Here is a 26,551-nt window from a genome sequence, read left to right as displayed (position 1 = left end):
ATAATCTTTGGACTAGAGCTACAATTGGTGTAATATCAAAAAGACCAACAAATGAGGCAGCAGAATAACCTCAAGAACTTGTTTTTCTGTTGAATTGCTTAATCTATTTAACTTTTACAGAAGAAAGTTAAGAAGCAACCTGATTACATACCTGCATGAGAAGATATCTGAAAGTAGATGGTTCTGTAATTTCACAGACAAAAAGCAGGGAAGAATGAAGGGTAATTGTAAATTAATCTGACAAATTCACTATGGAAACAGCATTTTAAGTGCTGAAAGTGAGGGAAATTTACCTTTTGAACAATGTTTCATGGGATACATTGGCTTCTCCATCATTTAAAGTATTTCTATGAAATCCTAGACTCACCAAAGTCAATGGTAAAACTATCAGCAACTTCAAATAAAGCAAAAGGTTGAAGGGTCAGAATTTCAGCTGGAATTGAAGATCATTTATACTGCTAAAATGTTCATATTTATAGAGACTAACAGGTAGCAGCAGAAATTAGCAGGCAGTATTACATGACTTGCCTTATTTAGCAGACAGACTCAATGCTTAGAATGTTGTTTCTAAAAATCTGGAGTTGAGCGGCTTGTTTGCCCTTCTCTAGGTCTCTCTGAAGAACTCTACTAGTCTTCTGTAACATCACCAAGCCTAAATCATTCTACATGGAATGTTGCTACCCTTTGATGATTTACAACAGAAAGTACTGCAAGTTCTTTTAGCCATGAAGACACATATAACTATTCAGAAACAAGCTTTCCCTGCTTATGGTTCAAGCTAGCCAGTTGTGTGTGATATCGGTATCCGTAGTAGTAGAAATAGTTAGGAAACACTACATGGAAACTTACAGGGATTCAAAAATCAGGCAAAGCAGGTCCCATTTCCCTATAATTACTGTAAAAGCAACTGTTGCAGTCACAACTCAAAATACAAATTTTCTTGGTCAAGAACTACAAACACAAAACATTTGAGAGGTTTCCTTTCAAAAGCAAATTTCTCTTTCCTTCTGTCAGATGGTATTATCTCACTGAAATAAAATTACATCCTCTCAATTTTTTCTCCAAATCAAATTAAAATTTTATTTTTGGCACAGCAGAGAACAGTTTAGATGTAGCCTGGTATTCTACATGTCTGCCCTGTTGGATGTCTGGATAGACACCAGGGATTTCATGGTACTAAGGCACGTTAAGCCTTTCACCAAATATTCTGAAGTTACAGTACTAAGGAGCTACAGATGCTAAGAAAGTGATGTAAGGATCTTGTGATATTTAGTCCATGTTTTAAGTGTGGTGGTATTATGAAAATAATGCAAAAAGATTTTTGGCTAGGCAGATGACAGATTACACAGCTTTACTCATTCAAATCACAATACTGTGATAGCTGATTGCAGAAGGATGCATGTTTATGGTTTAAGTTCCATCTTTTTTTTACACTCCAAAGTGTTTCTCAAAAGCCGGTATTAATTCCAGGAACAAAGGCTGGGATAGCAACAAAACCAAATGCCCACATATGCAGAAAACCAAAATAGATACAAGTCTAAGAAAAAAAAAAAAAACCAAAAAAAACCCCCAAAACAACAACAAAACTGTTACTTGGAATCACATGTGTGTATTTATTTCAGTATCATGACTAGATTTGGCCTACTGAGTACTTTGAGATTACCAGAGGCACTTTGTATTACTTCAGTTCAATGACATCAGGCTATATTTTGTCTCTAGGTGGCTAAAGCAATCACAACTTCACTAAAATCAGAAAACGCATTACAATGAAACAGAACCTAACACCCATTGCTTGGGGAGGTTTCTTGTGAAACTGCAGAACAACAGAAATAACCGTGATCTTTCATTGCCTACGGATAACAGAAGAAAAAGAAGAGCAATAAGTAGGAGAAATCCAGGTACCTCTTTACGTGACAGGTACAGAAACACCAATACACTGGCTCCAGCATGGGAAACAGTGGCCTCTCAGACTAAAGGTTGCGCCATTTTTGCAGTAGAAAACCGTAATTTCCCCGGCACTTTTTCTTACCCTCCCCTATCATGGATGATGAAGGGATATAGCAAGCAAGTCACTGTACCTAATCTTCTCATCATGCTTTCTCTTCCTTACACGCGGAGCTATTCTGTAAAGGAGGCTATTCACTGGGTGAGGAGCACACCGGGAGGCACAGCGGGACACCGGGGCGAAGGCGCAGCATCGAGCGCCCTGCCCGGCGCAGCGCGGGCTGCGGGGCAGCGGCTCCGCTCTGTCGAGAGCCGGGACGGCGTGTCCCGGGAAGGCACAGCGGAGCTCCCGGCAGCGCGGGCCGCTGTTGCCACCTGCTGCCGGGAGTGGGGACCCGGAGCCGGCCGTGGCCGCGGGGGCTCGGCCGGGGAGGCGGCGGTCGCCGCGGGGTGGAGGGGGAGCAGTGCGGGAATGGACCGCTGGGGGAGAGCCCGCTCGGCGGCCCAGGTAAGCAGAGCTCGGCGGATAAAAGTCAGCCTGTGGCTACGGTGTGTTTCCGTGTAGTTTCCAAGCATCTAACATCCTCAAAGGGCAGATTTGTATTTCCTGGTGGATTCCAAATGGAACAGAAGGACGATAGTCCGTGTGACAACTACTAATACAAGGTTGTATATGGTGCCCTAATGGGTTACAGCAGAAGAATACAGAAGGCAGCATTAGCCGGTCAAGATAAAGCGATCGGTTGTAAAAGATCTACAGCATTCCCTACGGAGGGAGTTCATGCCTAAATAGAAAAAACACTGTTAGTGCCCTATTACAGATCACTCAAGAAGCATCTTTATAATGACTTCTAAATAGTAAAGGCTGTAAGGCAATATGAAATGTAGAAAATGTAATAGCAGAAGGTTTAATCTATTAAGTGTATTTTTTTGAGCCATCATGTAGAGTCTAAATTTTAGGGTACTACAGTCAAAAACCAACTAAGAGTAACTAGGCAGACTCACCAAAAGAGGCAAAGTTACACTTGATCTACTTCTGAATTGGTGACACCAAACCAGACTTTAACGAAACTTCTTTATAGGACTGGGGAAAAAAAATTTTAGAAGTAATACCGTAAAATTAGATTTTATAAGCAGGAATTACCTTAAATGAGAAGATTGTTTCAAGGCTAAAAAAAGATTGTAGGTCAGAAGGAAGCTTACAGACTCTTCTTTAGAGGCACAGAGGAAAAAAAGGTCAACTGATAAAATTCAAAAGCACCACTTTTTCCCCCTTATCTTTTCACATCCCCAGTATTCCTACTCCTCAAAACCACACATATGCTTAGGTTTAAGAGCATAGGGGACACCTGTAAATAAAAGATATTATTTAAAATTGGAAATCAGCCAAAGAAAATAAAAAAGCAAAGTCTTGTAAGTTCAATGTAAATTAGGCAAGAACAAAAAGGTCTAAACCCAACTTGCCAAATGCATAAAGCTGGTAATGAAAATGCTTTGAAAGAGATCAGATGTATGAAGCCTGACAGGAAACAGCTGAACATGCAGATAATCTGCCTGTAAAGAGAGCACAAAAGAAAGAGAATCAGAAAAGGTTAAACAAAGTATGTGTTAAGATTCGCAACCACAGGAAAGGTCAAGGAGGTTCTCAAACAAGTTCTATACTTCTCAAGTCATATGTTTTGGACACTGTCTCAAATTGAAGAAGTTTCAGAACACACAAACCAAAACTTTAGGAGGATGTTGGAAACTACAAGCCAGAACAGCTTTTCTTAGACAATGTACAGATAAACCAATGTAATGGAAAAGCAAAGTAGCACATAATTTTGTAGCACTCACAAGCAACAAATAAATAGTGCTGCTTTAATGGAGTGCCCACAAAGGCCCAGCTAAGAATGATCAGGTTGATACTGGTTTGTAAAAAACATACCTAAGGCTTCAGAAAAATTTATGCTGTGATGGTATAAGAGGAAAGGTCTGCTTTGGTTAAAAAACAACAACAGCAAAACCAAACAACTAAAAAAGAAACAAACCAAACTTACTCGAAAAAATAGTAAATCAATACAGAAATGAATTATTAGTTTTCAGAGTACAAATCTGTAGCAAAGAAGTCTTACTACAAACTCAGCAGGTTACTGTGCTGTTTAATGAATGTGAGGTGTCAATATCTGCAGATAGCAATACCACTTTAAAGCTGACTACAAACACACAAAGAGGATCTCTCAAATATTCAGTGTCAATACACGAAAGTAGATGGAAAAAAAAAATTAGCAACTACTGTCCCCAAAAAGACACTTTCCATAGTTCTCTGAAAACATAAGCTCAAAAACTGGTGGCAGTGAAGGACAAACAAAATGTCAGCAGCAATACAGAAAAAACAGAGCCCAAAAGTTGGTGATGTGATACCTTGGCATAGACCTATGGTACACACAGATCTTGAAAACAGTGTGCAGAGCCAGTCACCTCATTGGCATAGAGAAGAAAGTACCTGGATTGTAGACTAGTGACAAGGAAAAATCAAAAGAAAACACAATGTGTATGAAAGTTGTCCCAAATAAGCTTTTCAACTTGGAGAAAGAGCTACTTTCAAAAACATTAAATAGAGAGCTATAAAAATTAAATAAAGAGTGGGCATTGCCCCTCATCTTAGCTTTTATAATTTTATTTTCAGATTACCTGCAGAGGACATCAGGTACAAAGCTAGATAGATCTCCATTTGATCAAAGATAACATATAGCTTTAATTGCTGTTTTAAAAAAGGAATGGTAAGAAAAATACAGATATAGGTACAGTGAATGTAAAAAAAAAAAAAAGAAAAAGAAAAAAGGGATTAATCTTGCAAGTTTTTTTAAATCCTCATTTTAAATACCTTGTGTTTAAATTAGATTAACAGCTATATACATGTAAGTGGCATTAATTTTCAAATACAAATTTTTCGTGTCTACAAACATATTCAAACCTAACACACACATGAACAAATCACAAGTGGATTGTTGTGGCAAGCAAACTTTTCTTCTAAACCTTTCGGTTTAAAAAAAAGAAAAGGTGTTACTGCATTATTGGAAGGTCTTAGTCCATTAATAAGTGTTTCTTAATTTTAATAATGCTAAAACCTCTGTGTAGTTCAGCGTATAAGAGTATGACCAGTGGAAAATATTTCTGCTATGGAAGAGAGACAAGGTGCTCTTTTTCTCCTCCCCCACACCAGATTTTTACATGGTACTAATACTAATAGCACACATTTTGTTGCTTTTATGCTTAGAATTCTGTAATCATCCCTCTTCTGAGTGAGTACACGGTACATAAATGAGAAATAACAGTACTGCTTTTTTTTTTCTTTTGGGAGAACAGAACTTTCCTGAAACTTTCCTCTCAAATTTTCGAAGTTAGATCTGACTTCCAAGAAAAAAATTAAACTGTTTCAATTGAAACAACGGACAAACAATGCAGTTACATTTTCTTACAAAACTTCTCTATTAAATTACATTCATATGTTTCTAACAACAACAAAATTTTTAATTATCCAAACTATCCAATGTGGCAGTAATTAGTTTCTGCTGATTCAAATATTGTGAAAAAACTCAATATAATTTTCTTCTTTTAAAACTCCAAACTTAACTTCTTTAAAAAGCATTTCACATTACAGAAAAATGGTTTAAATTTATAAATTTGTTTTTAAGTGTAAATTCCAAAGATATATATTACATAAAGCATTCAGTTTATTTCTTGACAATAAGAATATTCCTGTCCTTCATTATCTTGATGTATTGCACATATATTAAAAGAAAATTATAACCAAGATTGTATTTTTCCCTTAACAACTGCTGCTATTGCTTTATCGGCCTCTGGTCACTGTGAACTAAACTTCGGAAAATCTCAGAATATAGAAAGAATTTAAATAGTAAGGGCAAACTTTCAGGGCCTTTACCCACAGCTCAGTGGTTTATATCACATCCATTGGAAATCACACCTGACTCCAAGAACCTTTGTTGTCCTTCCCCTCTAACTGCATCTGGCAGGAGTGGCCAGACTAGGGCCTCAAACTCACTGCTCAATACAGAACACAGTGGGCATACTAACAGCATCAAAGCAACAGAAACATCTGCAGCAATACATATGTGTGGCACTCTAATTTAACTCTAGTCTGTCTTTTATAGAAGTAATTTTCTGTATTCCATTGTTTTTCTTACCAATAATTTCCCAATAGAAGCTTGTAAAGTAATTATAAGCAAATAAAACTCATAAGCATACAATCTAACAGCAGGCATAATGTAATGAATATGGGAAGATAAAGCCAAGAAGAAATAGAGGAATAAGACTGAGAATTATGGTGTGAAGTTTTGAGGAAGTGGTAGTTCACAAGACTGAAAAATGCAGAACCAAACCAATCTTGGAGATGTCTCAGAAGAATCTAAACAGATGTTGGAAAGGCTACTGGGGGGAAGCTTAAACCATGTTCTTTAAAATTTTTGGTTGTCTGCATGCACAATATTTGATTAAGAAAAAAAAAAGAAACATTTAGAGAATTTAAATTCTCTACTAATAAACCAGAAGTAACAGGTAAAGTTTCGTACTTTATAATGAACCTGCACTGACTGCAATCACTCTATGGATTATTCATTTAATAAATAAATACAGACTTGCCATCTGACGGAAAAAACCTTCTGTGTATCTTCCTACAGCCAACACTTTTTTCCATAACTTAAATGGACAGAAATAATGATTTTGGGAAATTCTAAAGCAATCTTAAAACTAGGATTCCTTTCTAGTATAACAGTGGCCTAAAAACTTGATCTAATATTCTATTGTTTTGTTCCTATAACTTGTTTAAGCCGTAAAATGTCATTTGGGAAGATACTGATATATTTGTCAAGAATGGGTATAATGAGATTCAAATGATTGTGCTTACACACATATATTGTTGTTAGGATAAATAATGCTCAGATCACCCCTGGACTTTCCATAAAATAAACTAATCCTGAGTCTTATTTTCCAGATATTGAGTCATTCTTTCTGGATTGCTTTCCATGTAGAGCATCTCATGAACCTAGACTACATGACAGTTCAATGCGTGAATAATTCCTGCACAGAACACTGAAATAATGCAGCTTAAGAGACATTTTATCATCTTTCTCAAGTGAAATCATTTAGTTAAACCTTTGACAAAGTCTTGCTCATCATTTCTATGTGTCAGTGTGAGCTGTCAAGTAAGAAAAAAAACCCAAGACTTTCTCATGTTCTTTTGTCACTAATAGCTAAATACTAAAGAATAAACATTTATTTTTCTTACTAACATTTAAAGTATGTTCACTTCCTGCACATCTGTCTTGAATTCAGGACAGAAGATATCTTTAGTGTTCAAAGTTGTACTGCTGTATGTAGAGCAAACTTTGCCACAGATACAACTTCCAGTAAAATAATCTCAAATCTCAATTACAGTGTTAGTCTTTACCAGCTGTTAGGTCAATATGCCTACACTTTGTTCCCTACTACTATGTTCCCTATTACATTCTTATATATAATCTCCTTTTCTAGTACCACTGACCAACGAGTTGAGGGTTGTAATAAAAAACCTTCCTTTGCTCACTCCCCCACCCCAGTTATTAGAGTGGGACACGTAGCTCCATCAAATTCTGCAGATTACCAGTATCTCAGAGAGGGGGGAAAATTACTTATTAAATGAGGATATGAGAAGGTGGTCCAAAATTCAGAGGGAGAAATCTTCAAACTATTTCCAACAGAGCCAGGGCAATCACAATGTGGTACGGAAAACCTTACAGAAATATAGCTAGAGTATTGCAGCAATACAATGCCTGAAATGACAAACCCTGTTAAAAGAAACTTTCTGAATTGGAAAAGTTTACAGACAACTTCAACAGAACTCCACATGTCATTTTTGAAGACTTTTACTTTCAACAATTGCAAGGCATGCTCAGAATTAAGATTATTTTGGTGAACCAAAGCTTAATTTCCATATAGAAAATAACTCCTAGATACAAATCTCAATGTGTAATAAATGTAATATCTATCTGCCTGAAATGCAAAATTTCTTTTTTTTCTTAGCTGACATCTTTGGTTTCATTTTTTCCTTCTATTTTTACACACACAGAGAAGAACTTTTTGCTATTCTTACAGCACTTAATGAGAGCTGTAAACACAGAGGAGAATAAACTGTACAAGCAAGGGGACTGTAGAAGTTACTGACAGTCCTATTTTCTGCAAAATAGTTACAATTTCAAACAGTTGTTCCATTTCAAGTGCTGACAGACAACTTGAACAAAAAGAGATATCTTATTTACAAGACATGGTCCCTAAACATAGACACAGGCTTAACATGTATTTATATTTTACTATATAGGGTGTTCATCATAGATTGCTCTAAGAAATTAACTGGAATCTTTTTGGATCTTTAATTTATGCATAATTGCATCTCTGAAATATTATGAAAAAAACCAAAAGATTAATGTTAAAACTCAAGTCTTTTCTCTAAGAAGAAAATCTGAACTATAAAGGAAAAATATGAAAGAAGTGCTTGTTTGGCATTTCTCAAACTTTGGCCATATCATGCAGCCAAATACAGCAATATCTCCAGTGGGAATATAATACTGGATAAAGGATATTTGCGGTATAGTGAAAATACAAAAGCAAGCAAAACGCCCGGATAAAGTGTTTTGCACAGTTGATAGATGACTGCAAAAAAACATGCATCAGTAAAACCTTGTGTGAAATCAGAGAAACCACGAGGACTCATTTTTGTACTAATAACATAGAAATGGCACTGCGACTAAAGAGACCAACATTTCTTACAGTTCTAGCCTTGACTGCATAAAACAACTGGGAGTTCTGTTAGCAATCAGAATATACTAAAAAAAAAAAACCATAACAACAAAAATTAATCTACCCTACCTTAAAGCACAACTAGAAAGACATACTAGAGTTCAGAAAAAATGTGCTCTGATTATTACTTCTTTCACAATTTAAAAATATTTTAAGAGTAGACAGGATCTGGGAGTTTGTCTTACTAAACCTTTTTTCAAAGCAGGAAGCAGACAAATGAAATTCTACAAGCAGACACTTAAAAAGGATATCATTGAAGAAATCTATTTAGGATGTATTTCAGTATTATGAGATATTTCATGAAATGCTATCTGATCACACATGCATGAAAAAGTAGCTAAGTGTTCAAGATTAGTTAAGAAAATATCTTAAATGATTCAGATGTTCAAGATTTCAAAACGATCTTTCATCAAGGATTATTTCTTACAGACAATAGTTCATCATTGTTTTGTATCTTAAAAAGCAAATAAAAATACACCAAAAACACCAACCAAACAACAGGAAATTCACAGGACATTAAATCAACATTTGACCAGGTCTCAACTTAAAATTTTAAGATCTTCATCTAAACACAATATGATTTAAAACTTGAAATCCTAAATTTATTAGGTGAATTAGTACCCAGCAAAATTTGTTTCCCTTCTGCCCATGTACCATTTTAAAATATTTCTAAAGAAATAGAAAAAAACCCTCACAATAACATGCAAACCAAGAAATGGAATATCACACTGCATTGAAAGTTTCTCTCTCTTCTGGGTGCTTTTCTATGGCCATTAAAAACCAAAAACCAAAAAACAAAAAACAAAGCAAAACAAAACAAAAGAAAAAAAAACAAAAAACAAAAAACCAAACCAACAAACAAGAAAAAAAAACCACAGAAAAACAACAAAACCAAAACCCAGTTCTTCTGCAACTTGCATGAACAGTGAATACCAGAGATATGCTTTGTGTTTAATATAGAGAATATTTATAAGAGAGCCCATAAAGAAAGTTGCTTAGTGCCACAAATTGGGGGTGTCTGGAGGGGAGGCAGGGAGAAGTTTCATTTGACTGCATTTCAAATTTATGAGAAACCATTGCTTGTATTGTACTGAGTGAGATGTGTGTAAATGTACATATCCACATACATTAAGGATGGCAAAAACTCAAGACCACTACTAAAACCCTGGGTCATGGGACAAACATTTATTCCTTTTTTTCTGTAGCCATTGTCATACAACTTAAATATTAATGTATAAACATGCACGTATATCAACTGATTTTTTTTACTAGCAGAGGCATTCTTTATCATTATCTGCATTTTTGATAGCACCTTCTTGTTAGTAGATTTGAACTGCAGCAGACAAACCAATACACTGTAACACTCAAAAGCATGTAAAACCTTTTCTTTTTAACAAGGAAGTAAAAATAGCACCCACATAAAGGTATAGGCTCAATCACTTGGGATTGTGATACTATAATTTCTGCATGGGTTCTATAGTTAGATCACTCAGAGGGCTCTGCATGGAGTGACTGATGCCAGAAATACTTCTTGGCGAGATCTCTATTTTCCTTGCCCCCACCACGCAAATTTCTTTCCTGCTCCTCACCACTTTTCCTCCATGCCTATTTTATGTTCTTTAAAAAAAAAATTAGCACCAGGATCTTCCAATCATTTCCCCAAATTCTGCCACCAGACAAAAGTTTTCTCATGTTTGTTCAATCACTTCTGCACAGCAAGGGAATAAGAGAATTATTAAATTCCCCTTTGCAAAGACGTTTGGTTTTAGAAAACAGCTATTGAAAGAGGAACATACAAAATCTGCACACAGCTCTTAGATGATCATGTGTGCTTAATACTGTAATAGGATAAAGGTTAAGCATAATATTGTTTGACCCCTTCAACTACTGACATTCATGCCATGTTATTGTTAGTGTTGCATGTTAAGCAAGCAAATTTTCAATGAACTTGTGTTGGCTTTACCACAGACACAGATGTTAGGCGGACTCCTTTTTTTCATAAGGTTTTCATTATTAACTGAAACCAAGCTGAATATTTGACTGAAGGAAAGGACCATATCATTGTTTTCAGATTTTGCTCTATGACTTAACTGAACTACATCTGCCAGCTTTGGAAATACCAAGTACTTCTTGGCGCCAGTACTGGCGCCTTGCTCTATGACTACCATCTTAAGTGCTTCAGCTTGAGGAAGTCTAGTAACCATCAAAACAGTTTAATAAAAACTTAAAACTGTGATTAAGAGTTACTCACTAGCTGACAGAGTGCTCTCAAATTTGCTCTATTTATGAATAATTTCACAAAATAAGCAAATCACAGTAAACTGAACGCATGGCTGTAAATATGTTGCCTAGAAAGTTCACAAGATGTTTTTGTGATTTATGAAGTCTGTGTTATACTTGAAACCACATTTATTTAATAGATAGGCTGGCACTTCACAGGATAATTCAATCTGCTTCAAATCTATCCAAAGCCTATGGGAAACATAAGGGATGCTCTGAATATAAATGCAATTCCACTTTTCACCTTTTTGCACTACTGTCTCTTAGCATAAATGTGAAAACTATTACACTCCCCCAAAAGATCTTGCTTAATAAAAAATGTTGTTGAAGATGAAAGAACTCCACAGTTTGTGCTAGACTAAATATAGAAACTATTTTATAAAGCAAATAAATTAAACATTATAATTCAGTTTTCTGGATATGTCCCAAGGCTATCTGAATTAAAATAAGCAACATATCACTCTTTCTTCCTCAGAAAGACCAAAATTCAAAGTGTCTATGTTATATACCACTTATATAACTGATGCTGAAAGGAAAAAATAAATGTCAGAGAAAACTGTTTTCAGAAAAAAAATGAATGTATAAAAGGCCTCATATTAATTTATTTTACATATCAAAAGATATAAATAATTACCATTTCCAGATTATGAATTATGTGATCTGAGAATTAGCAATAGTTATTTCACTTACCATGCTGAATGTCCCTCATGTCTAAATGAAGGCTAGACATTAATATTCCAACAGCTTGAGATCTTTTGTTACTTAACAACTTGACAACCTGCCAAAAGAAACCCAACTATTATCACCGATCTGCAGAAAAATGTACAAGATGTTTTTCACTGCTAACAACAAATTCAAGAAACAGTACTTTGTAATATACACATCTAAAAATGAGGAATTTTATTGTTTTTAAAGTTTTCTTCTGCTGTATAATAAGTAACTGTATCACTTAGCTGAATTTAATCCTAAAGTGTCACTACACAGGTTCCCTTAGTCTTCCTCCTTCATTAGAACACACACTTTCAACTTCACACTGATGTTACTAAGTGTATGAAACACACTGTCAAATAAAAAAAATTCCAACTGTGTCTATCTTAGAATTGCTTTGGTTTCCAAAACCACACAATGATTTCCATCTTTGATGTAAGTTAAAACTGTGAGAATTTGTATTTTATTTGAATGTTTGACGTAGTAGGCGCCAATAAGAATTTTATTTAAAAATCAAAATAACCACGTACACATTGGGGTTTTCTTTGATCACTTAAAGTAATATAAAAGGTCATAAAGCTTATTTGTTTCCAAATTTAAAAAATACAAAAAAATCAAGCCATCAAAAGGTCTTGCTCTAGGGAGTTAAAATCAACAATCAAAATAGACTTTTGTACATGTTGGTTTTGTAAGCATAAAAGCAACAATTAATTCAGAGACTGTCTTCCATACAGCTCTAAGCTGTTTGAATTAAACTTGATGTAAATTTTATATCATTGTTAGGATAAGCAAGTAATGCCAGAAAAGGGCTCTTATCTGTAAAATGACGTGATTCAAGATGAAGTACATTTCAATGTATGGATACAACCATTACGTAGAAGGAAGAGGTTAATATTTAATCTACTTGGGTGCTGAGTTTAACACCATACTAAATACACTGAAGAAAACCTTTGTGAGTAACTTGGAGGAAAAAAGAAAAGCCAGACAATTAGAACTGTAAGTTCAAGTTCTTTTTTTATTGCAGTCAGGAAGCATACACATACTTTTTCAAGTTACACAGTTCCTATCTTAGCATCAACAGGCTGCATTATCTACAGCCCCACTGACAGAATTATTTAGAAATAATTAGTAGAAAGAGATTAAGAAAAGAAGAATTAATTTATCCAGAGTAAAGAATTGTCATGATACAATTCACATCTTAAAAAACCAGAAGACTGCCTAGAAGATATTTGCCCTGTGATTCACTGATTCATTGCCAGCTTTGATTCACTTAAATTTTTAGACACAGGTTTGTATACTGATGTTTGAGCAGTAGAAGACAAGGAAAAGCCTGACCCAGAACTATGCCCCTGGAGTTGCTTAGGAAAGGAAACTTGAGAAACTCACAGTACTTACAGTATAGGTTTTCTGAGGATGTGGTTAGCTGGCCAATTGTTTTATTTTAGTTTTTCCTCTCTTAAACCTTCATAACCATTGATTATGAAGATATTTCATCTCTTTTCCTCGTACATGCCAAACTAGCTACAGTGAAGTGAAAATACAGCTGTAGAAGCCCAGGAGATAAGGGGTATATGTCTCAAACACCAATAGCTGGATAGCTGTGTGTGGTAATAACACCCTGTGAGAAGTAACAGGATGTGGCTGGAGAAGGGAACCATACAGAGGTAGGGCACCAGTTTTCTGGAACAAACGTCCTTGTTCTGGCTCCTGCAGATAAGCACAACACAGTACAGCGAAAACACAAGAATGAGGTCAAGAAAAGGGCATGGACCAAAAAGCCAAACCAGTAGTGGGAGATCAAAATGACCAAAGACCCTGGAAGCCCTTTGACCCATTTCCAGAAAGGTCTAGAAGAATGTGCTGTGTATGATAACTAATTTGCATAGAAAGCAAGAAACTTATCTTTAGAGCAGGGAAAACTTATCTATAAATAGGTACACCCACAAAGCTCAGACGCACGTGCCTCAGGAGCCTGGACACCCCATTATCTGGGTGGACACTGGAGCAAGGACTGGTGATCTTTCTTTCTTCCTCTTTCTCTCTCTTTAATCTCTCTCAGTCTCTTCTCCTTCACCCTACCCCTTTATTCAAAACCCACCACTGTGCTTATATTAAAAATAAGGGACTAACATACCAATTTCAATGACAAGAGTGTAATTTACTAATAAAACTTCATAAACTTTTGCAGACCTACTGACCATTGTAATTCCTTTTTGACCACCAGCATCTGTGCACCTGCATGTTCCCTTCCCTTTTGGGGTGGAATGCCACAGCAGTAAAACTACTGCTCATTAACTGAAAATTATAACATTAGAAAAAAAGTGTGGCATAACTGATGTTAACAAGATTAAAGACCTAAATTGAAGTCATAGCTATTGACACCATCTGTCAGAAATTAACAAGAAATTCCTATGCAATTGTCTAATCCATGTAATATGCTATTAGGAATTTAAAATTGAAGTTGAATGGACTGATATAGGATAGTCATATTTTTCTGAATTCAAAGAGGAAATTAACGTAATTCAGAAAAATATAACCAGGATATCCAGCACTAGCCTTCTAATAGGCTATCATCCCTCTAAATGTTTTTTAAATGGAACATAAATTTCACTTAAGCCTGGAACTCAGATAAAGCTGGGTCAAAGATAATGAGATTTTCTTGTTGTAAAAAGAAGGTGCTATCGGTTTATTTTTTGCAGTTATAGAAGTTTACAAAATAAAGTAGATCTTGGGTAGCAAGGTAGGGATCAAATCTTCCTAACCACTACATTGCAAAGTATGTCCTAATTAACAATGAAACAAGTATCTTGTATTCTAGGAAATAGCAGGGAAAAAAAGTGCATACAAAATTTACAAAAACCAGAATCTCTTTAACTGGTGCTGCTACCAAACCGTACCTGCAGAAAAGGCAGAGCAACACAAAGAAACAATGAGGTATTTTACATAACAAAAGTTCAAAAACTTCTCATTAAAGCTGTGTACTCAAACAACACCAAAAAAAATGAAGTCAGTATGGAAGGTGTTGGGGAAACTGTTGATACTAGCTCCCATCCTTATTGCTCATCTGAAGCATCTCATATTAATAGCATAACTTAAGCTTGCTGGTGTCAAAGTGAGAGTCCTTTGTTGCCTTTATTTTGAACAAGAAAACTATCCCAAAGCTGACAAACAAAGTGAATTAAAAATCAAATGCAAATCCATTGCAAAAGTCCCACAAACTAGCAAGAGCTCATCTGGAGTGTGTACATTTCTTGTCACTCATATTCTGCCAAAACTAAGTAGAAATGGAACTGATGATGTCCAGGAGTAAAACAAATCAAAAGAAGAAAACTGAGAATAGAATAGCTTTATCAAATGGTCTTCCCCAAAACAATGTTGCAACTGCATTCAGGTGTGAACCTACCTAGGACCAAACTTCCTTTCCAAAGGAAGCAGAACTACACTGTTCTCTCTTGGAAACCCAAAGAGCAAGAATGAGCTGGAGCCTGTTCTTGGGAATCTCCCACTTCTCATGGTATCAGCACCCACATACTATTATGTTTACTTCAAATTGTGAAATTACAGTTTCTATCTCCCATCAGCAAACTAAAGCTCAGACAGCAACCAAGAATAGGACTACAAATGCAACGAGACCACGACTAGAGAAAAAAGAATCAAATACATTGACTATGCTGTTATAACGCAGATATAGAACATGATTCCTGTTCATGCTCTTGGACCAGATTTCGTGATCTAGTAAATCCCTTCAAGTCCTCTGCTCTAAAAGGAATCTGGCTTAAAAGTTAGCAGGAAAAATAAGCTGCTTTTTCTGAAAGTGAGCTGATGGACAGGAGAAATTATTTTCTGAGTGTCACATTTTGCCAGTGATCAGAAGGAAAACAAAACAAAAACAAACAAGTAAACAAACCCTAAACAAACCCACAAAAAAACCAACAACCAACCAACCAAAAAAAAGAAGTGTCCTCCTGAAGAATAGGTTACTTTGCTACCAAAATTCTGAACCACAACAATATCTAAAGAGCTCCAAAGAGCATGACTGTCAGGTGAATGGGAGAAGAACAGCAGCAGATAGAGTTTTTACATAGCAGCTACCAGTTTTGTTGGTTTTTTGTTTTTTTTTTTAAATCTAGGGTTTATTACAACTTTTATACTAATCTCTAATATGCAGTTCATTCCCATTTCAGTCAATTGCATGAGTACTGTAGTTTGCACCAATAAAATGGCTGTAACAATACAACACTAATTCAGAAAATATGAATATTAGAGTAAATGCCTAAAGCAATTCCCACATTTAAAAATAAAACAAAATAAATCAGCTGCATAGTCTGGGCCTACAGGCTGCAGACAAGTGACGCCATTTAAAGGCAGAACAACAAAAGTTTGATAAATCCAATCTCTACAAGATCTAAAGCCTCAGACACAATACATAGCTCCCTTTTAGACTGGATTCTGGAACTCTGCTTTAAACAAATAAAAAAAATAAATTAAAAGGAAGCTAGAGATATTATCTGCAGCTTGAAGTCTAGGACAAACTTTCTAATTGTTTAGTAGTCCTCATTGTTGAGCAGTAAACAAACTACATGCCAAATTTTTTCCCGATTGTTTAACACAAGCAAATACAGTCAAAGAGATATTTAGTAAAAGGTAATGCAAGACACATGTTTGATGAGAACCCTGAAGCAAAAATATGAAGACTGTCTTTCCCTGTAATAATATTTAGCTAATGCATGGAATTTTGCAATGATTTTTGCTTTCTATTTCTAGCTTTGACTGCCAGCATTAAGCAAAATTATCCCAAAGCTCTCACTGGTCAAGAAAAACTACTACATATTACGAAAAGGCACATGCAGGAAACCCCACTTTACAAAGGCCTATTGGTTGGAACTGTTGCAGAGAGGACAAAAAACCCCCAAAGTTCCAAATAATGTTAAGAGACAGGATCAGGGCAGTAATGAAGTCTCCTTCTCAATACATAGTGTGACAAGTCTTTCTGCAGACTCAAGTGTATTTCAGGTTTAAAATGGGCAATCACAGAACTGGACCCATAACATCTTTCCAATGTATATCCTTGACTTCTTACAGGTAAAACAGAATATTATACTCTTACAGATGGGGGGGTGGGGGTGGGGGGCTTGTTAACTTTTTGTTTAACTTTTTTTTAAAGATAAAGCTAGAAATAATGTCTGGCTAGTCAGGGCAATTGTGAGAGGGACTATTTCAAGCAGTGGGGTCACTTTCGTACAATGGAAGATAAAACACTTTTCCTTAATACCTACAAAAACCCCAAAGCTCCAAAACCAACACCCAGTCCTGGCTGTCAGACAATATATTCACGCTGATGGCACATAATGATTTAACTGAACTAAAAATTTACCACAAAATATCAACAATAAAACATAATTTTCGTCACCTCTCTGTTTGCTACCCTAAACAAAACTCTGCAAATCTCCCCTGCAAACTAGTTCGTTTCTTTCCCCACTAAAGATTCTCATAATCTGTAAGGCAATACCTAAAGTTTCAAAATTCTCTTTGTCATATAATTCTAGATGCAAGTTGTTGACATGTTATGCAAATTATTGCAGTCAAGCAGCCGTGTCTGCAACTTTATGCTTGAGGGTAAAGATTAAACATAATATTTACTTTTCATTCATTTTCTCAATTACCCTGCTGTGCTATTTCATAAATAGAGCTTTTACCAATGTGGATGAGAAACAGTTCATGCCCTTTAGTTCTGTTTTATCACTAAAACAGCATTGCTTGAAATAATTATCATAAAACTATTATTGTAGAAGTAATCTTTTACTAAGAGATATCTGCCCCAGCTAATATTTGTTATTTATGAAGTTAGGTGAAAAAAATGCTTAGATTGCTTAGATTCAAATATACACTAGTAAGTTAGATAAGTATTGTGTTCCTCAACAGGAGGCTGAGCAGTGCTAAAATCTCCCTTAATAAAAAATAAGAACTTTAAGAACTGGAATAGGGGATAAAGCTAAAAACCCCAAGGTTTAAATCCTTTGGTTTAAAAATAGCTCACAAGTATTTTATTTTTCCATACCTAAAGCTCCTCTTTGAGTGTTTAGTTCATTGTTATGTATCTCAGTTATAGGTGTTTCTTCTTGCATCAGCTAAGGGACCAGGATACAAAAATTTGTATATTTTTAGACTTTATGCTTGTAACTGCCAAAATGTCTCTGTGGGTTAGCAATGCAAATGCATGTTCAAATGCTATAATAGAAATGCTATAAAAAAACCAAAACAAAATCCAAAAAAGCTAAATTTTCTTAGAAACTGTATAGAACCCAGAATTTTTATGCATAGTCTGAAATGCACTCAGTAGGCAATTTTTGCAGCCTTAGTGCTTTGAATAATTTTATCACTGTGTACTCAAATTAGGCATGCAATTGCACACATTTTTTGAAAATTCTTGCAAAACCTATTGCATACACAAACACATCCAAAATCAATGGTCTTAATTAACATACAAAAAGTTAGCTTGTCAATTCAGGGAGACAGACATGGGGGGAGTGTGTTCAAGAACAGGTAAAGAATGCAAAAAGAAAGTTCCTAAAACAAAAAAACTCCAAAGAAAGGTGAGAAATACTATGTCTAGTAGGAGAGATCAACAACAAACAAACAAAAAAACCAATGCTGTAGAAGTTTTTGTGTTCCCAGTCTTAAAGATGGACATATGGTTACAGTCAAAAGTACGGTAATATTCAGTGGACCAACTCTGAATAATCTAACAACATTTTGTGCTTGCTGTTTCATGGAATACACTGAGTTGGAAGGGAGCCATCAGGATGATCAAGTGAAACTTCTTCAGTTTGGACTGAAGACAGTACTCAGTAACAAAATATAGCCATAAGGAAAAATCTGAAAAATTAATACTTCTCTACAAATTAAAAAATACTAAAAAATTAATCTTAAAATCTTGAGTTTCATGCTGACAGTAAAAACTGTTTAACTTGTGAGTTGGGATCTGACAGAATACAGACAATTACATTCACACTTAAGTTGACAGTTATTTTTTTAAATCATCATGACCACTGTACTAATTGCTAGGTGAAACACATGCAATCTTTATGCACTAATTCTGAAACAATCTGAGATTGCTTGATCAGAGTTTAAAAACTACTGTAATAAAAATGTTGCTTCTTGCCTCTTTAGCACAATCAATTGTGGACAGAGAGATAGAAAATGTGTACTGCTATCTCCATATCTTCTTTCTTTCTTTTTCTCTTGATGTCATCCAATACTACGATATCCACTGCATTGAACCCTTGCACTGAGAAAGACAGAAGCACCATGCAGAGACAGAAAAGAAAATATTTGAAACATATAGGACTGCCAGCTATGGCAATGCATGATCTCCAGCCTCCCTGGAAAGATGGTTGTAATTAAGATGCCTCTATTTGACAGTGTCAGGTAGAGCAAGAATAGTACAACAGACCAGGGTGGCAGCTATCTTTCTGCTGATATTCAAGATCTGGCTTATGCTTTTTAGACATGCAGCTTTCTGTCTCACAGAACAGCTGCATCTCAGTCAATCCAACCCGAAGTTTATTTTTCTCTTTATTTTAACAAACTTTCAATAAGACCTTCCCCCATAGTGGTCTTCCAAAGCACTGAGGAACAGGCCTTTTTCAGACGCTATACATGGCTCCTCCCAACCACTGTACATGGTTAAGAAATTAATATAACCTTTCTTGTCCATACAGAATCCATAAGCAGCAGCAATATCTAAAATAGGTTGTTGCATCGTCAGAACCTTTCAGTGTTAGTGAGGATACACAGACAAAATAGAGAAACCCACAGAACTCTTAGGTCACAAGATGAGTTTGCGAGATTGTCAGATGCCAAGTTCATGTGTTTGGTTTTAAACTCGCAAACATATGGTCCAATAAAAAAAAAAAAACAGGATGGAAACAAGAATGAGAAATGCATGTGGCTAATGGGGGACATCAACCTAGAAAGCTTGAATGGATACAGAGATTTTAAGCAAATATATATATATTTTTTTATATGTATATATACGCACACACACACATATATATGCATGTAGTCAGGTAAAACTATGTTTACAACAAGGAGAACTTTGTTGATACAGTTAGAAAACAAAAATATAATAACAAAATATGCAGTAAACCATATAAAGAAGAGAATGAGAGGTAGAACCAGACCACATTATATAGCATCTCACAAAATAAAGTGAGATATTATTTAATTTCATAAATAACTTAATGATATTTTTAATTATTTGCTTGTATATATAAAATACAAGTCCTCTAAAATTTCCACCTGTGGGGGCAGGAGAACCCCGACTGTGTCTCTGGAAAGTGCAAAAAATTGTAGCAAATTGTTGTGCCATTGACACACATAAAAGGTCAATAACTGTGGATATAAAAAGCTCCTTAAGACAGTGTCTCCACTGCTCGCAGAGGGAATAAAGCATTCTTTTAAAATAAATTTATGTTTCCCTTTATGTCATTCCTTGTAAATGAATAAACATGAATAAACTTTTATCTGTTAACTCAATAAGGCATTTACCTAATTTACCAATTCATACTTATGTGGCATTTTCTTTCTAGATGTATTCTATTGCCACAGCTTCTTAACGTTCAACTGAAAAATTCAAAAATCCTGAAATCATTAACTTAACTCTTTTATTGATACATCTTATTTGCATCTAAGGATTTTGAAACTGAATGAAATTTTATTAACCTATTATTTATTTGCTGGAATGAAAGGGGGAGTTTAAAATCTTAATAGATTAATAGAGGACTATCCACATGAGAATATCTTTAACATTTTTTTCATTTACATGATAGATTATAAACACATGGTCTGTGATTGAAAAATTCATTGCAGTTACGTGTATAATATTTTCCAAAAGTGTAGTTAGAAGATTATCAATAAAGCTTCTAAAATGACTGTTCAAAGATTAGGAAAGTAATCTATGCAAGTCAGCTCAGCTCACTCTGTATCCTTATTAAGCTGACAGTGATAACAAGATTTTCAGAGTATGTACCATTTTTCCACTGAACGCACTCAATGTACACTAGCCAATGTTCACCATGCAAACAGATTTTTAATCTGGTGCAGCTGTAGCCCCTCCACCACCCCTGCCTGGTTTGCATGATTTTTAATCATGTTTGCATCATTAAAAATCATGCAAACAGATTTTTAATATTGCATTTGCCATCATTCTTGAGTATGTGACCTTTACCTCAAGGCTACCCTTTTTCTTCCTGCTTCATTAATTACATGTTTTTTTAAGTGCTGTAGCAACTGCTACAAAGCATTTTTTTACATGGGTAACAGCTTAATTTAATAAGTAATCATTATGAACTGTGCTTATTCCACACAATCCATTCTAGCTATGGAAAAGGTTCCTATGAAAAAGACTATCCAGCCACGTAACCATAACTAGTATTGTAACTGCATGGCACAGCTGAACAAGACACTCCCAGAGTGAGTTTTACCTGCTGCTTGGGTCAAACGCTACACGTTTGATGAGATCCACTATTTGCTGGAAGGACAACCAGGTCAAGGACACCCCAGTCTCACAACAAGTTTCTGAGAGAAATTATTTTTGACAGAATAAGAGGTGATATAGAATCACATCTATTATGCTCTGTATTTTCAGCTGTCGGATCTCAGTTCTTCGCTCCTTCGCCAGTTACTTATCTTGATCTTCCTTTGCCTCCCTCCTATTGGCCCCTGTTCGCCAACCTACCAGTATAAAGTTGGAGAAAAATCTTCAGGATTATACCTGAAGTCTCTCCTAAGCAAGAGGAGCAGAGCCTATCACCTGTAGACATGCAAAATTCAAGAAACCCTTTATACAACTAACAATACATATACCTGGTAAATTTTTTCCATATTTCAAGTCTGTGAAACTATGAGGACATGATCCAAAACAGATTTTGTTTTCTTTCTTAATATTGGCAAAATGAAGGACACACAAACAGCGGGGGAAATACAAACTCCAACGCAACAAAATTTGCAGCCTAAAGACCTGAATTTTGGGAAAGTTATAACAGGGGCTTATAATGAAAGCCAGACCTCTTTAATAGGTAGCAATGGCAGCCCCACCTACAATATAGCCTATAAAGGACTTTCTTTGAAGATTTAGCAGGCATTATCATTGAGAAAGCCTGCACACATTTTCAGCAGCTGAGAATTTGATATATATATGCATTAACAGAGTGAAATAAATCACAGTTTTTGCCATAGCACCAAATGAAAGGCAGTGAGAATAAAATCAGTTGCATTCACAAATAAATATTAACACTTCCTTATTTCTTCCTTTAAAGTTCTGGAATGGATTTTAATGTGGCCTTCATTCAGTGCTAAATGTAATATTGATTTTCTTCTAAAGCATTATTGATTTATATTGTATTAAGTTATTTGCAGATGGTCATGCCAAGAAGAAAACAACTAGAACCAATACATGTGTAGGGTGAAATTAACTCATTCATTTATACAAAAACCCCAAACCAACTCACAATAATATAGATAAGTTTACTACTTAGAAATGGTTCCCTATTTAGAAATAATTATATCATGCTTCTCTATATACATACACAAGGAAACATATGCATATACTGTATGACATTTAGAATAAAAAGCTCTGTGGGCACAACAGCAGTGTATTCCAAAATAATTAATCTTTCACCCACTAAAACATCCCAAAACTATCAAATCTTTCTTCAGGTTAGTTAGAATTCCCCCTCCTGCCATGTGGCCTCCTCTGTAAATATATTTTTATTTCAGCTTGCAATAAAATTTTATTACAATAAAATCATATATTTGCATAGAATACCAAATATTTTATACATTTGAAAGTTATCTGGTCATTATTTGCATGACTACTATTTCCACTGTAGCAAGTATTTTACACCCAATCCATCTAAACAATACATTCACTTAGCAGACCCTGCAACATCAGCGCAAGGAGCAAAACCAATTGCCAGAAAAGAGTGTTTCTGGAAAGAAGCAGAGTGAGCTTTGAGGGTCCTGGTTCTGTTCTTTACAATGCTCCTTCATAGCTCAACAGGTGACAGAACACATCTGCTTTGCATAACACATCCCTGTAAAAATCACTGCAGAAACACCATTTGTAAGATCTTTACAACACCCGTAACTATCATAGGAGCCATGTAAGTCAGTAACCACTTAAACAGTACTTGGTACTCCCTATAAAAACATACTTGTGGAATTACAGCCATGCTTTCCCCAAATAACTGTTTCTCCTGATAAACATGGATGGACTTCATTATCCACGTGTTTACTGCAGGATAAATGAAGAGAATTTAAAAAACAAAGTCCTGCATTCCAAACTGGTGAGAGGGTGTACATGGAATATATTTGTGAAGCTGTTCTATTTCAATCGTCTCATGTCAATACTATGAAAAGCCCAAACTAGATTCTCACATATGAATATTTAACTTTGACATCTGCAATAAATGATAGCTCTAATCGTAGTTCTAATGAAAGCCTGAGTTTGCTTGGTCAGTCTTTTCTGCCCAGATACTGCAGCTCAATAAGTTAGAATTCTCCATTAGGCAATTTCTCTCTGTTTTGGAGAGCAGCACATTTGTTTGATCACCAGCAGAAAAGAAACACACTGAGGATTCTCTTCTGTCAATCTATGTGGCCTACAGAAATATTTGTCCTAGATGACAACAACTACTTTGATTGCTTTAAACTTTTGTGTGCAAATTTCTGTCAGAAGAAACAACTTGTTTCTTTCAAACAAGTTAAAAACAATCAGTCCTTTTAATTTAATTTTAGCTTCTTTTTTCTATTATTTATTGACAACATATCTAAATTTTTGGTATTGCAAGAAAAGTAAGTATTTAGTATTAAAATCTACATCTAATGTTTATTCATAATCACTGACTGTCTTTAAGGACTGTTTATGCTGCAGAACTAAACAGTCATCATTTCTACTCTGTTGAGAGGTTTTCATCACCAAACCTTATCAAATGTGAAGGGACCAATTGTTCATACCCAAGGTATCAGTAACACCGTTGCACTCTTTTTTTTTTTTTTACTTAAAGATAGTAATGTAGCTAAGAATAGCTGTTAAAAAGGGCTTTTTCTAGAAGGAGAAAAGAGGAGCAAAGGTCCTGGACTTCAGAGGTTTACTGAGGACAGCAAGGCAGCAGCACCCGTTACCTTTCCTCCCATCCCAGTTAGTACAGCCTAGTGCAGCATAGAGGTATGTTGGCTACGCTATCCTTCGCATCCATCTGGAGAAAGGTTTTATCCAATGCCTTGGTATAATCATCTTAACTTCATTACCAGTTCTGTTGCCTGCAGGAGGTTGTCAGTAGAGTAAAGCACCTACATGTTTATATTACTGACCAAAATGTTTCTGTGGGGGCAAGCTTTCCAGAACTATTATGTGGAGAGGTCATACCCAGATATAAGATCTAGTGAATGGAGGTTATAAAGGGTCCCACTGTATATTGAATGAGGAAAAAAGTCTTGTATAGCATTAACCTGTATGTCAAAAGATGATAGAAAGAACAGCCTAGTTTCGAATTTAGTACAGGAATATGAAACCAAGATAAAACAAGAATTTTAACTGCTGTTTAGAATTCTGCATAAAACCATTCTCCTCTGTAGCCTGAAAGTTTAATTGCAAATTACTTAACATACCAGGACAATTTGATTTTTACAAAGATACCAAGAAGATTACAGCTCACTAGTCATGTAAACATTCAGATTCAATTCTCTTACTCTGGGGTTTAAACTTCTACCTTTAAAATATGCTTCCCATTTTTATTGTATTGTACAGCATTCTGTCTCAAGAAACCAGTTTGATTAATGTTGGATTTCTCCCAGCTGTGGCTTGTCATTTATTGTATGTATAAACTTCATATTCTTTATATACATAAACACAGCACAAACTTAGAACTGTTCTGATTGATATAACATTAGGACGTATATTCTGAAACATAATTTTTCTCTGAAGTCATGGTAATTCATATGCAAATCATTATTTAATGTATAAAATTAATCAGAATAATTTATATACTACTCCTTGGACATCTGCAATCAATTTCAAAGCATCAAATACCTATTATTTTAGTTTTAATTTTGTTAAAATGGATAAACATATTTTTAAGAAAATACATATTTGGAAAGTAATTTATATAAAAAAGAAATCTTCGGTCTTTACCATGTATAACTTTGAACTCCGTCCTACATTCTCTCCTTTTCTTGTTTTTTCTCCAGTGTGTATATAGATATATATACATGGTAACAATTCCACACCAGGCACAATTCATTTCAGCTTCATGCAAAAATATGCTTATATGTAAAAACCAGTCTAGAAAAGATCTGAAATTAAATGAGTACTCACTTGTTTAGTCTTTGTTTTTGTAATGGTGTCCGAAATGGGTTTCTTCCTCTCTTTAACAGCTGTTTTAGAAAACAGTTCTTCAAATTCATGATAATCTATGGAAGGCTCTTCAATTTTTTCCCACACAAGTGAAGCACTAGAATCTCTAAAGTTAAGCAAAAGACCTATGTAGGGCAATGTCAAACTCAATAAGGTCATAAATGGAGGAATTAAGAAAATAAAGTAGCAGTAATTCAAAAGTTGTTGCCTAATTTCTACCAGTAGCATTTTGATAAGAATTATTGTTGATTCTGCCTCATACTTCTGGATTTGCTTCTTTGTTCATACATAATATGGTCATGATATGGTCAGGCTTATTTATATTCACCCACTCTACACACATAAAAATAAAAATAGGCTGTATATAGGCTATAAAGCATACAGACATAGACAGAAAGAGAAGTAGAAATACACAGCTATTTGCAGACCACCTTTGTGACAGTGGCAAGAACTTGAAAAGAAAGAAGAAATTCATCATTAAATAACAGCAGAAGGGTTTTACAATCACTACGCAGAGACATAAAATATTTATAAGGAAACTTCTTTTCATGACCAGTAAGGATATTTTACATGGACAAAAAAGGCATCAAAACTCAAAAACAAGTATATCAAAATCATATCCAAGTAAGGGCTACCAAAATAGCTTTATGCTACCATGCATATAAATTGCAGCTTGAATCTGCCTTCTGAGTGTACAAGGTAAAAAAAAAAAAAAAAAAAAAAGAAAAGAATTCAGGTCATTGAAGAAAGGAAAGAGGAACATAAAATGCAATCAGCACATATTCATCTAGAGGGAAGACATTACCAAAACTTGCAGGTTGCTTCAGAGAGAGACTAGTGCTACCTTGAAAGTTGAGAGGGACCACAAATATGACATTTAAAAAAACATTTTACAGAACACTTAATGGCACACAGTCACCCCTGTATCTCTGATCAACACGTTGTATGTAACCCCACAGGACAGCTGAAAACTCGAAGAGCTTCCATGTGCAAATAATGGTATTAAGAGTTAGCGCACTTTAAAGAAAATGAGTACCCCATTTACATATCCAACTACATATAAAATCCTGTTTGCACCTTGGTTCTCTCAAAGACCTGCCTAGCAATGAAGACTTTTGCTAATGATAAACAACAATATCATGAAAGCCACAAAGTGAAAACACCGCTCTCTACACAACCCTATGACTTACCTTTTACTGTGGAGCTGAATTCTTGTCCAGTAAAGAGGTTTCATTGGCCGAGAAGGCTCTATCACATGTTTCCTGCTCCCTTTCTCCTGATTCATCCCCATTGCAAATAAACCAGATGGTAATGGAGGAGGAAGAAACCCACAGCCCTGTGGGACTGCTGGGTAGGTGCTGCCCTGAA

General features: G+C 35.3%; 1 protein-coding gene across 1 annotated transcript in view; it reads right to left on the bottom strand.

Moving 5' to 3' along the window:
* FMN2 (formin 2) overlaps positions 1–26,551 on the bottom strand; it is a 178,589-nt gene that overhangs the window by 79,718 nt on the left and 72,320 nt on the right. Inside the window, 3 exon segments of the mRNA XM_027657210.1 lie at positions 11,749–11,836; positions 25,145–25,289; positions 26,374–26,551. The exon segment at positions 26,374–26,551 is cut by the window's right edge and continues 13 nt beyond it. Coding sequence (XP_027513011.1) covers positions 11,749–11,836; positions 25,145–25,289; positions 26,374–26,551 — 411 coding nt within the window.

Source organism: Corapipo altera, unplaced genomic scaffold (assembly GCF_003945725.1).
Source record: "Corapipo altera isolate COAL_440 unplaced genomic scaffold, ASM394572v1 2c, whole genome shotgun sequence".
NCBI lineage: Eukaryota > Metazoa > Chordata > Aves > Passeriformes > Pipridae > Corapipo > Corapipo altera.
The sequence above is the reverse complement of the archived record's forward strand: the minus strand, read 5'-3'. Positions and strand labels throughout refer to the sequence as shown.